At 42.5% G+C, this 22,171-nt stretch overlaps 1 protein-coding gene across 1 annotated transcript; it reads left to right on the top strand.

The window, feature by feature from the left end:
- Positions 1-369: 369 nt before the first annotated feature.
- On the top strand, positions 370-21,926 carry ghrhrl (growth hormone releasing hormone receptor, like; the record flags this gene model as incomplete). Its single annotated transcript, XM_080543938.1, has 13 exons — positions 370-420; positions 9,708-9,813; positions 11,545-11,652; positions 12,009-12,100; positions 12,688-12,788; positions 14,207-14,339; positions 14,654-14,807; positions 17,267-17,327; positions 17,785-17,854; positions 18,244-18,335; positions 19,821-19,950; positions 21,259-21,300; positions 21,825-21,926. 13 exons carry the CDS (start codon positions 370-372, stop codon positions 21,924-21,926), a joined length of 1,242 nt encoding a protein of 413 aa, XP_080400064.1.
- Between the last annotated feature and the right edge of the window lie 245 nt (positions 21,927-22,171).

Below are 22,171 nucleotides of genomic sequence, written 5' to 3'. Positions count from 1 at the left end.
CACACGCCACATGAACTACACTTCAATAGGAAACTTGGTGTGATCATTCAAATTCTAAGCGCGTCATTAAAAGTTTGCACCAAAGGTGTAAGTGGCTATCCCATTTCTCACAAAAGGAATAGAAAGATAGACTCAGAAATGTATTTCTTGAAGTGCGAGACAGTCTAGCAGACCACTGCTATGCACGTTCCGACTTCCGAGGCACTCGAGAGCAGATGGCTTTTTAGATTAATCTCACCGGGTGGGTGGATAGGCTTCCCGCATCCTCCCATGGCGTACGTCATTGTCTCTCTATGATAAAAGATGCATGCATGAAAACGTTTTGCGAAATTGTCCGGTACGCTGAGCTGGACCGACCAAACACTCAAGATGCGCGTCCTTGTCTATTGGATTTCTTTCGCGACTTCTTTGGCTCCATCCGTGAGTGTTTCCTTTAACCACGAGATTGAATTCTGTGCTGATGAGAGAATACTCGATTGTTGTTGACTTGCACATGTACCACAACTGTCAAGACAAGCTAGAACTTTTTTGAGAATGATTGATTGAATGATTGATTAATTGTGAAACATTAAATGCAAGATGAATTATGTCTAAACATACGTTTTTCTTGAGTTGTCCCCCCTTTTTATCCGGCCTGTATATTGCGATATATTTCACAGGGAATTGCCATTGTGTGTGTGTGTGTGTGTGTGTGTGTGTGTGTGTGTGTGTGTGTGTGTGTGTGTGTGTGTGTGCGTGCGTGCGTGCGTGTGTGCGTGTGCGTGTGTGTGTGTGTGTGTGTGTTTGATATAATGTATTGTTCCCATGAAAACACCTCCCTCAATTAATGTAGTTGTGCTGACATCTTCTGATTGCCTCTAATGATATGCTAATGAGATGCTTTGCCTTCCACAGTAGCTTCATTATAAAGATGTAGAGCGGAATTTTACTACAATCCGTTTCCGTCTATTACAGTGAATGAATGAATGAATGAATGAATGAATGAATGAATGAATGAATGGTCTTTATTGTCATTGCTATAGTACAGGTACCAAACAACGAAATTTAGGAGGGGTGGCTCCCCTGGTGCTAGGAAAGAAAAAACAACAACTAAAAAAGACAAGAAGGGAAGGAGCTGGTTTACATAAATAAAGGCTATGTACACTATCCACTATACTATACTATACAGATAGACGACTAGGGTTGTCATATTGCACATAGTGTTATTGCACATTTATTTAAAGTGTCGCAGTTTGCAGGCTTGAAATGTACATATTTGTGCCTCAGCACTACACCTGATTTTTTCAGTCCAGCAGCTGCCATCAATCCGTCCAGACTGTCCAGGGCCCAGAACCTAGGTCTTTGCTGTGTTCAGGGCCTGGACGGCCCTGTGGTAGAAGCTGTTCTTCAGTCTGTTTGTCCTTGCGGCCATGGTCCTGAACCGCCTTTTCGAGGGCAGCCGGGTAAAGTGTTCGTACCCAGGGTGGGTTGGGTCCCTGGAGATCTTGGAGGCCTTCCTGAGACAGCGTGTGTTGTACAGCTCTTCCAGAGAGGGGAGGGGGTCGCCGGTGATCTTCTGGGCTGTTCTCACGACTCTCTGTAGCGCATTTCTCTCCGCGGTTGTGCAGCTGGAGAACCAGTTGCAGATGCCATAGGTGAGGATGCTCTCCACTGCGCCGCGGTAGAAGGTCACCAGTATCTCCTGCTTGCTGTGTTCCTTCCTGAGGACTCTCAGGATGTATAGCCGCTGTTGTGCCTTCTTGATGGTGGCTTTTGTGTTGTCCTTCCAGGTCAGGTCATCCCGCATGTGCACCCCCAGGAATCGGAGGGTTGAGACTCTCTCCACGCTCTCTCCGTCGATGAGCAGGGGCTGGATCTCGGACTTTTTCCTCCTGAAGTCTACGATGATTTCCTGGGTCTTTGACTTGTTCAGCAGCAGGTTGTTAACCTTGCATAGCTTGCTCAGTTGCTCTACCTCATCCCTGTACGCCGCCTCGTCCCCCCCCGAGATGCATCCCACCACGGTGGTGTCGTCTGCAAACTTTACGATGGAGTTGCTGGGGTGGACGGGGGTGAAGTCGTAGGTGTAGAGGTTGTAGAGGATGGGGCTTAGCACGCAGCCCTGGGGGGACCCAGTGCTGAGTCTGAGGGCTGTGGAGGTGTGGGGGCCCACCCGCACCCTTTGGGGGCGGTCGGTCAGGAAGTCCTTGATCCATGCACATATAGAGTGTGATAGACCCAGGTCTAGTAGTTTGGTCACTAGCCTGTCTGGAAGGATGGTGTTGAAGGCGGAGCTGAAGTCCACAAAGAGCAGTCTCGCGTAGCTGTTTCCCCTCTCCAGGTGGGATAGAGTGGCGTGGAGAGTCGTCGCGATGGCGTCCTCTGTGGACCTGTGGGCACTGTAGGCGAACTGGTATGGATCCAGGTTGGGCGGGAGGCGTGTGAGTATGTGGGCCCGGACTAGTTTCTCGAAGCACTTCATGATGATTGGTGTGAGTGCCACCGGGCGGTAGTCGTTTAGGCAGCTCACCGTGCTTTTCTTCGGGACTGGGATGATAGTTGAGGTTTTCAGGCAGGGTGGGATGGTGGCCTGGGACAGGGACTGGTTGAAGATGTTGGTGAAAACCCAGGCCAGCTGGTCGGCGCAGTCCCTCAGCACCCGTCCCAGGACGCCATCCGGCCCCGAAGCTTTCCTGGGGTCCACCGCCTTCAGCACGCGTCTCACTTCATGCTCTGTGAGGGTGAGGCTGCTGAGAGCTGGAGAGAGTGGTGTTTGTGTTGTGGTTACCTCCGTTCGCCCCTCGTCGAACCGGGCGTAGAAGGTGTTCAGCTTTCCCGCCAGCAGGGGGTCGTCCTCTGCGGCTGTGAGCCTGTTGAACCTTGCCAACTGTTAAGCATGGAGGTGGATGGGGGCAGCTGGGGGCACAGGCAATATTGTGCGGGTGGAAGGAAGAATGGATTCCTCCAAATTCCAAGACTTTCTAGAGGCTAATGTTCGAAGATCAGTCCAGAAATGTAAGTTTAAGAGAGGTTGGGTATTCCAGCAAGACAATGACCTGAAGCATACCTCAAAATCAACCATGAAGTACCTCCAGGAAAGAAGAATGAAGGTTTTGGAATTAATTTGGAATAAATGGCCATCACAGTCCCCAGACTTGAATATTATTGAAAATCTGTGGAGAGATCTCAAACATGCCGTGCATGCAAGAAGGCCAAAGAATATTTCTGAGCTGGAGGTGTTCTGCCAGGAAGAATGGGGACAAACTCCCAAAACAAGAATTGAAAGATGCTTAGCTGGCTACAGGAAGTGTTTGCAAGCTGTTATGGTTGCCCGAGGAGGAGTTACAAAGTACTAACTGAAAGGGGTCCCAAACTTTTGCTTGTTTTATTATTTTGAAATTGTAAAAAGTAAAACAATGAAAATGTATCTTGTTTTAAAATGTGATGAAATATGTCATGTTTAACTTTGGACCATTTAGAGGTTAGGATTGCTTCTTCTTACTTCGATATTAATTGTAAAAGGCATTTTGACTAGGGATGCCCACATGTTTGCACCCCACTGTATATATGGCAGATATATCTGGCTAATGTTTCCTTCATAGCAATACATATCTAATGTTGATAATTTGACTATTAATTATCACTGTGTGCATAGGAATGTTGAGTCTGACCAATGATCATTAGAACACTCTGATACTTACATACTTACAACATGAAGACAACAACAACAACAACAACAACAACAACAGCACCCAGGAACAAAGATGTCCTCACTCACAGAACCTGGGTACAAAAGAACTCTAGAACTATCTTCTCACTTCCACCGTTATACCATCTTGAATACCACAGCATTGAAAACCAGGAGCCATTGATAAGGATCATCCAATCATCATTCATCTTACTGAACTCAACTCATTTGACACCTCAAGACATTCCCCTCTGTGAGGGATGGTCAATTTGATTTCAGGGAATTTGCCCTCCTATAAAGGTCTTCCACAACAATGGAAACATTGAATTAGATTAGCTGTTTATTACAAATATACTGCCTGTGAGGGGTCAGGCCACATACAGTCACCGGCCACTTCATTAGGAACACCTTGCTAGTACCGGGTTGGACCCCCTCTTTTGCCTTCAGAACTGCCTTAATTCTTCATGGCATAGATTCAACGAGGTGCTGGAAACATTCCTCTGAGATTTTGATACACATTGACATTATAGCATCACACGGTTGCTGAAGATTTGTGCCAAGAAAATATCTCCCACATCATTACACAACCACCAACTGCCGCTCACTGGATATTTTATCTTTTTCTGATGATTCTCTGTAAACCCTAGGCCTAGTTGTGCGGGAAAATCCCAGTAGATCAGAACTTTCTGAAATACTCAAACCAGCCCGTCTGGCACCAACAACCATGCCACGTTCAAAGTCACTAAAAACTCCTTTCTTTCCCATTCAGATGCTTGGTTTGAACTTCAGCAGATTGTCTTGACCATGTCTACATGCCTAAAGGCATTGAGTTGCTGCCACGTGATTGGCTAATTAGATATCTGCGTTAACGAGAGGTTGAAAAGATGTACCTAATGAAGTGGCCTGTGAGTGTATTGTACTGCTTCAAAACAAATGACTATAGTGTGATATGAAGACTCTGTTGCCACCAGAATGGCACTAAGGCATCTATGTTTATTATATTTTTGGAAAGAGCACTGAGTCCACTATATTCAAAGGGTGATTTTCACACTGTTTGTGGCTAAATTACTTATTATGCTGCATACAAGTCTATTGTGTTGAGACACACAATAACCCAGCATCCACATTATTGATCTACTTGGATTATTTGGCAGTTTAGCATGTCATTATGCTGTCATGTTAGCCAGCTATATGCCCCTGCTGTGTGTCACAGAGCAACTCATTGCCAGTTTCTGGAACTAGCTACAAATATGCTAAATATGTCATAATGGATCATAATGGATGGTGTGATTACCCTGAAAGTGCTGTACGTGATAGGGAGAGGGAGCGAGAGAGAGACTGAGAGGGAGAGAGGGGAAAGAAAGTGTGCGAGTGTGTGTGTGTGAGAGAGAGAGAGAGAGAGAGAGGGGGGTGGGGGGGGGGTTGGTGGTCACATCATCTGTGTCTTCTGTCTCATTCCACTCGGTAACCTCTGACCAGAGCTGCCTCCATAGAGGCAGATACAGCCAGAGAGAATCCTAATGAGCATTGGTTCTAGCACTCATCAATTCCCCTCACTGACTAGTGATGTGGGAGCCATCTTTCTATATCTTATCCTTCTCTCCCTCATTTCTTTTCCCTCCCCCCTCCACCATCCAATTTCAAAGGTTGGATCCACAGTCTGTAATGCTAATAATTTCTTCTTATTATTGGTTATTATTATTGGTTTATAAGTGGTTTATTGTGAGAGTGGAGGACTACAATTATTGTCTGTGGATAAAGACTTCTGTTATTTTTCAAAAGAGTGGTCTTTCTCTCACCCCCCCCCCCCCCATCAACAAATCTTGCTTAGAGCCTGAAAAGTCCTAGGGCCGGGCCTGTATTTGTGCATGTGTGTGCGTGTGAGTGTGTGTGTGTGTGTGTGTTCTGATGTGTAGCTAGCTATGCATTAGGCTATGTAAATGTGTATCGTATGTGTGTCTCATTACCATGGCAACGGCACAAAACTTGTATTAGAAAAACCTGTTCGAAAAACAACTCAACATCTGCAATGTAAGCCTGACCTGATGGCCCCTTTTTGGGTAGTTAGCAGTTAATGGGTTGCACCTCTTTCCAAGAACATTTCACAGCCTCCAGCACACTGACCCGAGTATACACATAATGTGTCCTTTTGGTTAAGCAGGTGGGGATAATGCTCTAAACACACGCTGTATGTGATCTTTCCTTCCATTCTCTTTTTCTCTTTCCATCTCTCTCACTTTCTCTTTCTCTCATGCACGCATGCATGCACGCACGCACACACACACACACACTCACACACACACACACACACACACACACACACACACACACACACTCACTCACTCACTCACACACACACACACACACACACACTGCAGTATAAACAAAAATGTATTATCCCTTTCTCTCTGACTATAAAGCTACCTCCCTTCCATCTGAGCGCTATTCTTATTGATTGGAGAACGACCATTGTTGATAATTTTCCTCTCATCTCAGCAGAGAAGCAGTCTATGTAGGTCTATATGCAGGCTTTATACAACCGTAGGAGGTTTAACAAAGAGCATACGTGCCATACTCTGTACTCTGGACTGAAAATCTCTACCCAAGAACACTCTCTTTTCATGCCTCCATCTTCCCATTTTATCCATGAGCGAAATGTGGGTCGAATTGTGGAGTAAATTGCCTCTCTCATTACTCTTATTAGGAATGCATTAGGAACAAAACATGGGATTAACAGCTCTTTCTTTTCACCCAGTGAGAATGTTCAGTCCCCAGAAATAGTAAGAGAGGTGCTGAAACAAAGTACAGGTATATTAGGTCAAGTTTAGAACATAGACAATGGTGTGAATCAGTGGTGTAGTCTACGTGATACGCGGGACTACGCCGTATACCCACTAGGAATGGCCAAGGATTTGCGTATACCCACTAGGAATGGCCAAGGATTTGCGTATACCCACTTAAAAATGCGCGAGATTACGTATACCCATTTAAAAATGCGCGAGATTACGTATACCCACTTAAAAAGGCGCGAGAGCACCGTGTGATTTCCAAAGACCTTCCTTTCCTTGCCAACATATTCAATTCCTCTCTATGCACAGGATCTGTCCCAGCTGCCTTTAAGACAGCCAGAGTAGAACCCTCTTCTCAAGAAACCAACTCTTGACCCATCCGCTGTCCATAACTACAGACCGGTATCCCTTCTCTCCTTCTCATCTAAAACCCTTGAATGTGTCTCACTATCTCCTTCAGAACCACCTCCTTGACTCTCACCAATCCGGCTTTAAAGCTGGCCACTACTGAAACTGCCCTCCTTTCTGTCACGGAGGCCCTCCATTCTGCGTGAGCTTCATTCCTCTCTTCTGTTCTCGTTGTTTTGGTACACCTGTCTGCTGCGTTCGACACAGTAAACCACCTGATCCTTCTCTCCACCCTCTCTGAACTGGGCATCTCTGGCTGTGCACTCTCGCTTGATCATTCTGGCTTGATCATTTCCTCACATGGTTTCTCCAAGCTACGCAGACGACACTCAACTCTTTCTCTCTTTCCCCCCCCCCCTCTGACTCACAGGTGGCAACACATGTATTTGCGTGTCTTGCAGATATTTCTGCTTGGATGTCAGCCCACCGCCTCAAGCTCAACCTTAACAAGACTGGGCTGTTCTTCATCCCTGGGCAAGCATGCCCTCTCCAAGACTTTTCCATCTACTGTGACCTCCCAGACAGCCAAGAACTTTGGGGTGTTCCCTGACAACCATTTATCCTGTGCGGAGAACAGCGACAGCACACTCCTGTAGATTCTTCCTCTACAACATCAGGAGGATACGTCCATTCCTCACAGGAGAAGCAGCTCAACTCCAGACACCTCTGATCGACTGCCTTGACTACTACAACACACTCCTGGCTGGGCTCCCTGCCTCCACCATCAGACATCATCCAGAATGCTGCCGCCCATCTGGTGTTCAACCTCCCCAAATTCTCCCATGTCATCCCCCTCCTTTGCCCCATTCACTGGCTCCTGGTAGCAGCTTGCATCAGATTCAAGTCCCTGGTGCTCGCCTTCTGGGCAAAGGGAACAGCCCCTCCCTACTTGCAAGCGATGGTCAGCATGGCCACAAAAGCCCCGCCCGGTCGCTCCGCTCATCCACCTGGGCTGGCCGCCTGGCCCCGCCGCCTCTACGTGGGTGCAGCAGTCTCACTACTCAGTCATGACTTTTCACTGTCCTGGCGCCCCCTGGTGGAGCAGGCTGCCTACTGCTGTCAGGACTGCAGAGTTGCTACCTATCTTCCGCCATAGATTGAAGACCCATCTCTTCAGGCTACATCTTAACTGTTCCAGCTAAAGACCTCCTCATTCCCACTACTCCCATGTACAGTTTCTCTATTATAAATAATAATAACAAAAAAGTAAAAAAAAAAAAAAAAACTTCTAGCATGGTAACTGTCAATGGCCCCAGGTCATAGCATAGATGACCTTTTTTCATTTAACCAGGAAGTCCCTTTGAGATACAGTATCTCTTTTCCAAGAGAGACCTGAGTTCTTACGATGACTGATGGATAGATGATTCACTTACTTAGACAAATGTATTTGTCCTAAGGCGCTTTGGATAAAGGCAACTGCTAAATGCCAAACATGTAAATGTGATGTGTGATAGGGGGAACTGGTTGTTCTGTAGTGGGGGGGGGAAAGTTTAGCTATTTGCGCTGCCATTTTCACCCAATGATAGCCATTGGCCATATGAAATGAAATTGTTCTGATTCTGCCTAATAGTCTCCATTTAAAGAAGACTGCTGTGTGATTATGGGTTATACCACTCTTGTTCCTGAGAGAGTTCTCATTGTGGCTCAGTTTACTCACAAGAAATAAAGTCCTCATCTGTATTAACTGACCTAGCTTTTCAGAGAGACACCAATCCATTATATTCCTCAGCAGAATCGGGAAGAAAAGAACATCTGGTGTAATTGTTGCTAGTGGAGAATCTGACACAAAACATGTTGTTGTTGTTGTTGTAATGAAGCCTATTAGGCAATTGGGAGGCAGCCAGAGGGAGATGACTTGGCAAACAAGGTTACAAGGTTACAAAGTAGGATTGTGCTTGTTTATTCTTTGCAACATGACATGACCTCCATGTTCCAAAAAGGCAATAACCACTGGGGTGTATTTAGTTGAAATATTGGCGATACACCACATTGGCCATAGGTGGCCAAACCTTAAAATCAGGGAAGGCAGAAGCATGTTATATTTTTCTTTTCGAACAACATTGGTAGCCTGAGATGGAACGCTTCTATTTGCTGGTGCTATTGTGCAAAATAGGTTAAAAAATAGGTTAAAAGGGTGTAGCACTAGTAGACTGTGAACCAATACTTTTCAGCAAAGTTAGGCACCAATGACCCTGGCTTCCTTCTCTTCTTTTGGTATCGCTCATCCTTAATGTTATACACTTATAATTAGCCCTAATTAGCAGCGATCCTGATGAACACAGCATGACTCTACTTAGTGTCGGAAGAAGTGTGTGTTTATTTTTATATGAGCTCAATTTGGTTGAGAAGATGTGAGAAGATTCAGATGATTCCTGGTAGTGATCTGTGTGTTCTTTCATACTAATTCTCTGATAACCACCCACAATTATGTATCCTCAGCCCTAACCTTAACCTGATCTAACCTGATCCTTTAAATCAGGCCTGAGAACTCATCACTTCAGACAGGCCTTCGTGTAGTCCTGTAGTTTTTAATTTATATGTATTCATAAGTATTAATGTACGTTTGTTTTTTTGTTTTTTTACAATGTATTATTATTATTTATTTTGTTGTTGTTATTATTATTATTATTAACTTTATCTATCCTTATATGTTCCCCACATTTACATAGGCCCAACAAGCCCCCTCCTATCACTCACAAATCAGGTGTGTGAGAGTTACTATTATCCACCATTTGTTTGCTCTCGTTCTCTCTTGTTTTCTCTCTCTCTCTCTCTCTCTCTCTCTCTCTCTCTCTCTCTCTCTCTCTCTCTCTCTCTCTCTCTCTCTCTCTCTCTCACTCCAGGTTTTGCCAAGTCTGCACCCAGAGTGTGAGTATATTTTTCAGCTGGAGAAAGAAGAACGCCGTTGTCTTCGACACATTGCAGAGCATAGCAACCACAGTGCACTAGGTACAGTATCTGGGCTATTACATTTTTTCCTACCCTGTTACAGCTCATGGATTCTATAGTATAGAACGGATTATAACATGATAAGCTGTTCATATGTAAATATGAGAGGTTTACAGAAAGTTGTAAAGGTAGATTTAGAGTTAAATTGTGTCTGTCCTTGTGGAAATATCAAGTATGTTAACTGTATATATATACAGTATATATCCTAATTGATTTGTACTTGATTAGTTGAATCAGGTGTGCTGGTGGTGGAACAGATCAAATATGTGGAGCGGCTGGGGGTCCCTGAGGAGAGGGTTGAGAACCACTAGTAGAGGAATGGGCCAAAATCACACCTGAATACTGTGGCCGATTAGTTACTTCATACAGAAAGCGCCTTGAAGCTGTCATTACAAACACAGGCTTCTCCACTAAGTATTGAAGTAATTTCAGTTAGTTAATACTTTTTTCCTGTTTCATTCCACTTTATTACACAACTTTATTTACATATGGACTTTAATGTTAATACCAAAGTCTGGTGTAAATTTCACTTGAATAGGCTCATTGGAAATACATTTACTGGACAAAATGTTGATGTGTTCAATACTTATTTCCCCCACTGTATGTGTATACTCATGATGGTCTTGAATGAAGTTACCTGAGAATGGAGTGAGTGCTATGGTTCTGATAATGTATGCTATTAAAAGTATTGTATTCCATACAGTACCTCAAACACCTTCTTTTTTTTTTACACTAAATCAGCTGCATACTTCAGTGTAAACAGTTGGCTAGTAATGGCATACTTATTGGCATACTTATTATGAATTTAGTAGGCAGTACAATACAACCGTAGGAGGTTTAACAAAGAGCTTACTGCACTATGTGCCATACTCTGTACTTTGGACTGAAAATCCCTACCCAAGAACACTCTCTTTTCATGCCTCCATGAGCTAAAAGTGGGTCTAATTGTGGAGTAAATTGCCTCTCTCATTACTCTATTAGGAATGCACTAGGAACAAAGCATGAGATTAATAGTTCTTTATTTTTACCCAGTGAAAATGTTCAGTCCCCAGAAATAGTAAGAGAGGTGCTGAAACAAAAGTACAGGCATAGAGAGAGAGAGAGAGAGAGAGAGAGAGAGAGAGAGAGAGAGAGAGAGAGAGAGAGAGAGAGAGAGAGAGAGAGAGAGAGAGAGAGAGAGAGACATGTTAAATGAAATTGCTGTTGATTTGTATACCCTAAATCCCAGATATCCTAAACGGTTATAATTGAGTTTAAGCAGCACACATAAGCACTGCAGTACCAATAAGTAAGCTCTGCCTCTGTTCTGAATCTCCAAGCTGCTCTGTTCTGATTCTGCCTAATAGTCTCCATTTAATGTCCTTGTGGAAATATCAAGTATGTCAAGAGTGTATACAGTATATGTGTATACTGAATCAGATGATAAAGGTCTTGGTTGAACACCAAGTTCATGGTTCATACACACCTGTATCATGTTGGTCTTGAATGCAGTTACTTGAGAATGGAGTGAGTGTTATGGTTCTGATAATTTATGCTATTAAAAGTATTGTATTCCATACAGTACATCAATCACCTTTTTTAAATGTTACTTTATTTTTTTTACACTAAATAAATTCCTCCCTCTCTCTCTCTCTCGCTCGCTCTCTCTCTCTCTCTCTCTCTCTCTCTCTCTCTCTCTCTCTCTCTCTCTCTCTCTGTTCTCTTTCATCTCTCTCTCCCTCCCCCCTAAAGGTTGTCTTCCAACCTGGGACTTTGTAGTGTGCTGGCCAAATGCTGTTGTTGGGGAGACAGTCTACACAGCCTGTCCTGCTGTCTTCTCTCTCTTTGGGAATAACACAGGTGCAGCTCACATTTGGCATATCGGAAGGGAAGTTGGGGTGGTGATACTGGGGATTATTGGGTTTGCCAGGATCACACAACAAAAAGGAAGGAGCCCTTAATTATTGTATATTCATGTCAAAATCTGAATCCAAAACCTGAAATATGTTATATTATATTGTCTGTGACAGTGCTATATGACAGATATACTGTATTATGATGTCTATACAATACTGTGATATGATTAAATACACCTGGAATATTTTAGTAGTATTTTAGTAGTGTAATTTTCTTTTATTGTGATTTATTAACTGAGCCCCTCATCGGAGGTTCTGTTCTCTTCTCTTCTGTGTTGACTTAATGACCTCTGACCTCAGGGTCAGTGAGCCGAAACTGCACCAGTAGTGGATGGTCTGATCCCATCCCTCCCTACTACCTAGCCTGTACTGTGGACGATGACATTCCTGAGGTGAGAGAGAGAGTTAGGCTGAGGGTTAAACCCTTACCCTAACCCTAGCCCTAAGCATAACTCCAGCCCTAACCCTAGCACCACCGTAACCCTATCTTCACCCCTAACTCTAACTCCAGCTCTAATCCTAGCTCCAAACCTAACCCTAGCTTCAACCTTAACCCTAACTCCAGCCGTAACCCTAACGCCAGCCCTAAGACTAGCTCTAACCTTAACCCTTGCTCCAACCCTTACCCTTACCTATCTATCATACATATCTTTCATTTGAGTATGATCTAATGGAGTTAATTAATTCATGTTTTGCCGGCCAAATATATGGATTAATATTCACATGAATTATCCTTGTCTGTCTGAGTACTGGAATACAGATTAGAGGATGTTCTCTTGGATTAGTGTCCAACATAATTATACCACAGTTGAAAACACAACCCAGTCTAGAAGACACAGATCTGAATATCAGCCGTCATTAGATTCAATATGGTGCTGTAGTTGTGATGGCCAGATGTTAGGGTAATGATGTGAAGCAGGAGGAGGCTGTTGGGAGAGATTCACTGGCTCCTTCTTTCTACTGTCTATGTGAAACCCAGGAGTCATCCTACTTTGCCACAGTGAAGCTGATCTACACTATTGGCTACGGGACGTCCCTGGTCTTTCTCTCCATCGCTGTGGCTGTCCTGTTACTCTTCAGGTAAAAGATGGTAAATGGTAAATGGACTGCACTTATATAGCGCCTTTTTTGCTGCTCCAAAGCTGCTCCAAAGCGCTTTACAACGGCCGCTCATTCACCCATTCACACACCCATTCACACACCAATGGCGGCAAGCTGCCATGCAAGACGCTGGCCCGCTCACTGGGAGCAATTTTGGGGTTCAGTGTCTTGCCCAAGGAGGTCAAAGGTGACAGTCACAGGTCATTTGGGCAAAGAAATGGGTTGAATTCCTTGGACAGAACAGGCAGTACTATACTTCCAAATTCCACATGATTTTTCTTTGTACAACCAGAGCACTTTTCTCTCATGTTGATCAAACGAAAGGATCTTGTTATAACGTACTAAGAAGCAAAGAGAGGGCCAGATCCGGACCATTGACAGAGCAGAGAACAGAAGATGTGATGTGACTGTTCTGTGCTCTATTCTTTCACCCTAGACTAAACCAGTGGGTGAACTGAAGGACCCCTTTATCTCGTTGGGACAATTAATAATAATAATAATAATAATAATAATAATAATAATAATAATAATAATAATACATTTTGTATGGCGCCTTTCATAACACCCAAGGACATCTCACAGGGCAAAAGATAGCAAAACACAGTCAGGTTAAAAAAATAACAAAATACAAAACAAAAGAACAACAGGAGGTGTAATACAAAGACACAGGGTACAGTGAGACTCCATTTGTCCTGCTAAACCTATTTTGGACTTAGACGTTATCGCTGAGCACGTCTCCTCTAGACATGTTTAGTGAGGAGATCTAATAACACACGCCTCTGAAAAGACAGATCCATAGATGGCTGTTACCATCTCTTCCTCTTGCCAAACTCATCCAAATTAATAGAGGCTTTTTTTTATGAATGGCAGTGAAACAAAGAGTGATCTTTTTGTTGTATTGTTCGCTTGGGCTTGGCTCAACACATCAGGGGTAGAGCCCCTGACATTTGGAGTGTTTGAGCTGAGTGTGTTTGTTTTTAAGCCTATTCTAAGGATAAGATAGAAACATCAAACATCAAAATGTCACAAGCATTATCATCTTTATAATGCACACCTGGTCCCACCAGCAGACTCTAATACTGCTGAATGAAACATGCTTACACTTATACTTATACTTATACTTATACCCCTAATATACTTATACCCCTTTTCCTGGACCCTTCAACTCTTCAAGTGTCTGGTTGAGTAGGTCTTGTATTTGATCTCGTTTGTGCTCATTCTCCTGACCGTGTGTGTAGCTTTATGGTGCATGGTTCATGTCCTGACCATGTCTTCTGTGTGTGGTCCTATGGTGCGGTCATGTCCTTGACCGTGTGTTCTGTGTGTGGTTCTATGGTGCGGTCATGTCCTGACTGTGTTCTGTGTGTGGTCCTATGGCGCACCTGATGGTTTGGCAGGAAGCTGCGCTGTGCCAGGAACTACATCCACATCCAGCTCTTCATCACCTTCATCCTCAAGGCCGTGGCTGTGCTCATCAAGGACGCCACGCTGTTTGCCAGCGATAACACCGACCACTGCACTTTCTCCACCGTAAGTCGACTGGCACAGAGAAGAACATGGAAGTTATTCTATTCCTCGTGTTTTGTAACACACAACTCCCTCTCTCTGAGTGGCCCTCTTCTTATTGACCTCTTTCTTCTTTTCTCTTCTCTTCTCTGTCTCCCAACTCACTACACTACTCTTCTTTCTCTCTCCCCATTTCATACTCTTCTTGTCTCTCTTTCTCTCTCTCTATTTATCTTAACCATTCTCTCTCTCCCTTCCTCCGTCCCTCCTCTCTCTCTCTCTCTCTCTCTCTCTCTCTCTCTCTCTCTCTCTCTCTCTCTCTTTCTCTCTCTCTCCAGGCTGCCTGTAAGGCCTCTGTGTCGTTCTGTCACTACTGTGTCATGACTAATTTCTTCTGGCTCCTGGTGGAGGCACTGTACCTCAACTCCCTGCTGCTCTCCTCCTTCCACCACAGCTGCGGCTGCCTCTGGGGCTTTGGCCTGCTAGGTTGGGGTGAGCACCTCCCACCTGACCTGTCTTAACCAGACCTGAGTCCAAATAGTGTTTTCATTTCTACAAATACCTTGAGAGTTTCCTTTGTCCTGCTTGGTGTGACAGGTGGGCAGGATTTGCAATTTTGAGACAATTCAATCATATTCTTCATAACGAGGCCACCATTATGCCAGGCAAACTCAGTCAAGCACAGAAAAGTAAATCATTTCAAATACGACTAGCTAGGTCTGGTCTTAACCCCATCTATACTGAGGGGAATGAGTGGATGAATGTGCAGTGTTGGGGGTAACAAGTTACAGAAGGAATGCATTACAGAAGTATGTGACACTTTCTAATGCTTAGGTCCTCATGTCGGGATCTGATGTAATGATCTGACTTTTCTTTCGAAAAATGTGAATACATTTCCGCGTTGTTGAAAATCAACGACACATCGCTAGTCAACTAACACAGCTAATTGTGTGAGCCTTCTAGCAATGTAAAGTACTGTTATATAGTTATAAGGTAGCAGTGGGGGGATTACTCACCGAATCCATTGCCTTGCAGTATTTTGGCTTGACTAGCAAGTTTGTGTTGTGATTCTCAACAACATTGTAAGGTAGTTCCGTGTTTCAAAAGAAAAGTCCCAACATTTTGATGCGGAACAAAATGATCAGACCGTGTCATATTGTTCAAATATTGTAATATTATTTTAGTTACTTTTTCAAGTAACGGCTACTACTGCTAACAGTATTCATGCTGTAACTTGTTTCCTGTTGCTGCAAAGCTGAAAATCATAGAAACATGGCAGCTGTAATAATGCATGTAAATAAAAGGTACAACATCAATCTTTAATTATCATACAGGACACATGAATGGACAGCGTAAAACAACAGCAATATAAAAGTAATGCAGTATGTAATTACTTTTGTTAAATGTAACAATTAATATGAAATAGATTACTTTTCCAAGTAACTAATCCCAACACTGGTAATGTCTAATTGGTAGGGCCAGGAGTTTTCTCTGGTCAGATCACGTGGTGACTCATAACTATGGCCAAGGGTTTTTTCCTGACCACCTCACCAGGAAAACCTCCTGGCACTAGTAATGGAGTATGGTTAGATATGATCAATTATCGAGGAGCCAGTCAGCTAGTCTGCCTGGTGATCTCCTCTGGGGCTGCCGGCCACGGGGTCGTGCGGCGGATCCTACGCAATAGGCAGGGGATAATTGGATGCTAGGTTGGGTTCAATTGGATACCAAATTGGGTGAAAAAGGGGATAAAATCTGAAAAAAAAAGAAAAAAAAGATATGATCAATTATGTCAATGGGGAAAGCCCATATGGGATGGGAAGCATGGATGTTGGTGCTTCTTGTTAATCTTAGACGGGTCGCCACTGATGTTTGATGACTGAAATGTCAATTGTAGGGTATGACAATCCCTGTAATTGTAAGCTATAACATTCCCTGCGAGTTTACCTTTAGTTTGTGGTGCATTGTTATTCAATTTCATTAGAGAATGACAACACAATGTTTCATTAATCCAAAAGAACAAGAGGTCAAACAAGAGAGTCCAAACATCCCCAGCTCATTATTTGTTTTAAATTACTCCTAATAAAGAGGAATACATATGTAATTATGAAACAAATTTATTTAAACTGCAGAAGCTCCTAGCTATTCTCACTGGTATTTGGTTGTAATTATCTCTAATATGACTTGTTGCCTTTTATGCTACTCAGTGTTACATTTTTATTCTACTAATTATTAATCTTCCGAGATGATTTAGGGCTTTGTTGCTTTCAGTCTCAGTTATTCATGATTGAATATGGATTCATGACTTGTAAAGTAATTGTTTCTTTCCCCCAATCAAATCTTGCACATTCGATCTAGTTATTAGCGGGTGTTTTTCCAGTCAGTTGAGCATTCATTACTTACCGTAATCAGATATTTTAATTTCTTGTTTCTCAGAACTTTGAGCATGGAGGAGCTGTGAGGAAAAAAACAGTACAGCTTCTGAACATTTAGGCCAGTGATTAACCAGTATATAACCAGTATATATATATATATATATATATATATATATATATATATATATATATATATATATATGGGGGTAGTGGTGGTCTAGTGAATAGTGAGTTGGACTTGTGATCGGAAGGTTGTGAGTTCAAATCCCGCCTGAAACCACACCACTACTAGTGTGCCCTTGAGTAAGGCACTTAGCCCTCAGTTACTCCAGGGGGAATGTCCCTGTAATTCGCAATTGTAAGTCGCTTTGGATAAAGGCGTCTGCTAAATGGCAAAATTAATTTAATTAATTATAATATTAGCGCCAAATCTCAGGATGTTATTAAAATATCCAAATGTTATTATTCAGCCCATCCACTGAGGACTTTCATCTGACCTCTGACCTTGCAATTTACTCCTTTAAACCGGCATTCATTTAGAATGTTTCTTTTTGACCAATTTGCTCCAATTTGCAGGTGTGCCCATACTCTTCATAAGCCTATGGATCGCATCCAAGGTATACTTTGAGGACACAGGGTGAGCAATACAGTACTTCACTGCCATTAACTACAATCATTGTTTGTAAAATAATCGGGTAAAGACCTAATTGGAGGCTATTGATTTTCCTTCACAAATAAATTACTGATTTGTTCAACTGGCTATCCTCAATGGTTAGTATACAGTGGCTTTAGGAAATTAAAGTGTACAGTGACTAAAGGCTCAAATTCGCTGGAGCAAATAGTGTTGAGCAGAGCAAAAACTACCTTACAACTAGGGAGACTCGAAGCATGATTTTTAGCGTATAGTCTAACACGGTTTTTGAGAGTTTTAGTAAACGGGCAGAAAATGCATTACACATGGTGCAATTATGTGCCATTGCTTCTTTTGGCACTTTTTTTTGCACATGCCAATTATGTACACTTTTAGTGTATCTATGTTGTTGAGTTTACTTTATTACTGCTTTATTATCACGATCCTCTCCTCCTATACATAGATGCTGGGACATGAATGAGGACTCTCTCTACTGGTGGATCATCAAAGGACCAATTGTTGTCTCTATAGGGGTAAGCACTGCAGTGCAGCCTGACACACCATGTTATTCTGTAGTAACATAAAAGGGCACACAGATTATCATTCACCTGTTGTAATTATTATGGCACTATATCGGCGTGGTATTTACCTGCTTTTGAATAAAGCTTTTAGAAGAGAAACCTTTTCTAAGCTTCAATGCTGTCATTTAATTAGGGTTTTTGTCGATACTGGGGGATGTCAAAATGTGCTTAATAATGCATAAAGCACTTATTGCTATTTTATTGCTATTTTATTGCAGGGCTGGAAAGGAGAAAGATTTATTTAATAGCCTTGGTTGATAAACAACACTTGAGTGCCTTGACTCATAATTATTAATAGACTTTTTTTGAGAGTTGAATTTTTGGTATATTTCTATCAACAGGTCAACTTTATTCTCTTCATGAACATAATCAGAATCCTGATACAGAAACTGAACCCTCGCCTCATCCAGTTTAACAACTCATCCCAGTACAGGTGAGGGGGGGCTATTTACAATGGATGCCACATGTGAGCAATGGTATGATTGGACAGGATGTTAATTATTGTTATCCTTTTACTAGAGAAAGGAGGGATGATTTGATTGGTGTGAGGAAGACTCCTCACTCCTGCTGCTTCCACTAGTGGCCACCAGAGACTCCTTCTTGTTTTCTTTCATCTGTCTTATTTCGTTTATTGTCTACACTTGTGCCTTGTTTTAGTTCCAGTTTATAAGCCTAGCATTTCGCGTTCCTGTATATGTATCCATGCTACCTTGCAAAGTGAAGTCTATGTTTTTATTATTGCAACTTTGATGCGTCCTGTCTCCTTCCTGCACTTGGGTCCACCTGAAACCCTGTTACAATTGAGTAGTAATGATGGGAGATTATTGACATAAAACTACAGGACACTTTATGTATGCCATAGATGCGTGTGAGGAGAAATCACAAATTCTGGATTTCTAATCCTACTTCAAGACCACAGCCACATTGGCCATCCTAACAACAGCTATCACTTTATCACTACTTTATTAATACTTACTTTATTTATTTTACTTTATTCTATTATTATGATTTTGTATCTTGCTGCACTGCCAATGTTGAAGAACCTAAGCCAAATATCTTTACTCTTTACAGTGTACATTGGATGTAATAAAAATAAATTCTGATTCTGATTCTAATATATGAGAACCATACAGTAGGTCATAAAATCTGTTGCTCAAGTACATTGAAGCCAGATAAGTCCAGTCCATTAAGGTACATTATTAGGAAGAGTGGTGTTCTCAATCATTTGATCATACATTAATGCAAAATAAAAAATAAAAAAAGGTTCACAAATCGTACCCAGATAGCACCTCTCTTGTACGCTGTGCTTGTAAGGAGTTCAGGTACAGTACACACAGTACAGTAGTTCAGGTACAGTACAGACCTTTTGTGAGCTCTGCCTCAAATCAGTAAAAAGCCTGATTGCACTCACAAATTCCCAAAATAACCTTCCTCTCCCTCCTGGTTAGGTGAACACTACATCGCTCAACCTTCCCCTACTGTAGCCTGTTGGATGACTATTATTGAGCTTCCAAGACATGCATTGAGTCCCTTCAGCTCTATAAAGCAGAGTCATGGGCAGAGGGAAGGGGGGCATGTTTTCTGAATGTAATCCTGTCATGTCACACACTGTGGGCAAGGTCTGATTCAACCACCACTGAATTCACCCACCACCAGTCTAGCTTTCCCACCTATGGTACACCACGTTCACCTCTCAAGAGACCTATGAAATTAATACTTTATTGGAGTAGATTGTCCTCATGCATATCTCATTTAGTTTCCCCCGAAGGTCAGTCAAGTGGGCCGGTGAAAACACGTATACCCATGTGCACTTGCACATTAACATACTGACACACACACACACACACACACACACACACACACACACACATTGATTTACTAACCACAAACCTTCTCACTCTCTCCCACTCTTCAGCAGACGCCTGACTAAGTCCACTCTTCTCCTCATCCCTCTGTTTGGGACCCACTACATGGTGTTTAACTTCCTGCCTGACTACTCCAATGTTAACCTGCGCCTCTGCATTGAGCTCTGCATGGGATCCTTTCAGGTATTCAGATCATCACACAAACATCAGTGGAGGCTGGTGGAGGTAGAAATTGGAGGACAGGCTCATTGTAATGAATGGAATGGAATGAGGAATGGTATCAAACACACATGTGTAACAGAGTTGGGAATGTATGTTTAGTTGTGGTGAATGTAGATGAGTTTCGCCGTGCTTGAGCAGCCCTGGTTGTTGTTGGAGCCCCCCTTTGGAGTACTGCAGGTCTGCGCGTTCTTTTGTCCTTCTGTTGTTGCCGTACTTACGGTGGTACCAGAACATGGCTGCCATCTTAATGGATTCACAAGAGTTGCAGACCAGAGAAGAATTGTGTTTTATATGTCTTCTCTGCAGGTCAAATAAAAGAATTGGTTGAAAGAAGGTTGCCTGTTTGACCATCGTTACACATGCAGGGATGCAAATACAGTATACTGCATGCTATAGTGCATACATCTCATCCTATATTCTCATATATACAATCTATACAGCATATACAGCACATACCCATTTGCACCCGAGCATACACAAAATCAATTCAACATGCAAGTGAATCAATCGTGGTTTGTAAACGTGGACTTTATATACTTACTGTATAAAACTCTGACATCTCTCTGTAATTTGTCCCCTTATTATTCTTATAGAGATTTGGACAAAGAAAATCAGATGATCAGATCAAAATCTGTATTGATCCAATCAGTTATAACAAGCTATCCAGGTCATGAATAGATTCAGAGACTAAAATCTGTCCCACAAAACAGAGTATCTAAGGTATCAAATGGTCTGCAATGAAATCCATCACATAGCGATCTATTGATGATATTTCATTGAGTTTTTCGATGGCAAACTAGACAGCCATGTCGAGCTAGCCAGACAGCAAAAAAAAAAGAGGTTTGTTTGTTTGTTTGTTGAGGTTGAGGTTTGTTTCTGAACAAGGGGAAAGCTACAGTAGGATTCTGTATTCAGGACCGGTTCAGACCCTGGGGAGGAGCAGAGGAGAGGCAGCTGGACATGGGTCCTTACACTGAAGAGAGACAACCTGAAGAGATCCTTTTTTGAGATCCTCTTCTGGCTCATATTCACAAGCTGTTGTGCTGGCTTACAAAAAAGGTTCAGCACATTCATGGCATAGGGATAATTCATTATCATGCTAAAATTACTTCATTATTGTTCAACTATTTGTTATTGCTGCATCTCTGCAACGATATACTGTACAATGGTTATATATGGTTCATTTTAAATGACTTGGTTCTCTGTATCTCTCATTTGATTATGTTGAGCTTCATTTGAAGTATTAATAGTTGATTCCTTCTCTTATAGGGCTTGATTGTAGCAATTCTCTACTGCTTTCTCAATCAAGAGGTTAGTAATGAAACCCAATACTTTGCTCTCCAGATATTGTTCTTGCAAAACACTGTGTCTACAGAATGTGTTTACAATTTTGTAATTGTCAATTGCCTTTTGTGACCTCTTTCATCAGACAGTTTTGTAGATCCAGGCTTAAAGACCAGAGTGGTCTTAGTGTCTTATCTCACTTTCATTACATAAGGGAGGTCCCAACATTAGAGTAATTACTGAGCATATGTTACTCTAGAAACAATGTTTAACATATTTTTGAGGATAGAAGAAAACATTTTGCATCAATTTACATTAAATAACACTTCCGAAATATTCTCAGCAAATCCAGCCTTGATTGTCTACTTGGTTTAGCAGCTAATTTGCAATTACAATGTGCTGTGTGTTTACAGCCAGTTTATTCTCATTGGTATGCCTCTTTGTGACTAGTATGTAATCCAATTTAAATGATTTAAATATAGGCCTATAGTGAAACATATGGACTTTGGCAGTGCTGCAATTGAAGCTTTGTGATTTTTTTGAGTTCTTAGGTCCAGAAAGAGGTCCATATGTGGTGGCTGAGATGGCAGGAGAACAGCTATGCAGTGGTACCACCTGGGGTAAAGGGAAGTCAGATGGACACACCTTTCTAGCGTCATGCTCTTCATCCTCCTCTCCTTCTTCCTTCTCCTCTTCCTCTTCTATGGCCTCCCCCCACTCATGTACTGTTGGACAGAGAGAGTCCTCAGTACTATACAGTATACCCTTGGAACAATCACTCTCCCCACCACCACCACCTCCTTTCAGAGGGACTACCTCTGGGTTCATCCATTGTGTCCTTCTCTAGATGAATATTGGACTGTTACAGTGTTCTGTCTCTAAAGCCCCCAGCACTGTG

This window comes from Nansenia antarctica (assembly GCF_963989245.1).
Source record: "Nansenia antarctica genome assembly, chromosome: 1".
In the NCBI taxonomy this organism is placed as follows: Eukaryota; Metazoa; Chordata; class Actinopteri; order Argentiniformes; family Microstomatidae; genus Nansenia; species Nansenia antarctica.
Note: the sequence above shows the minus strand (reverse complement) of the source record. Positions and strands in the feature narration are given on the sequence as shown.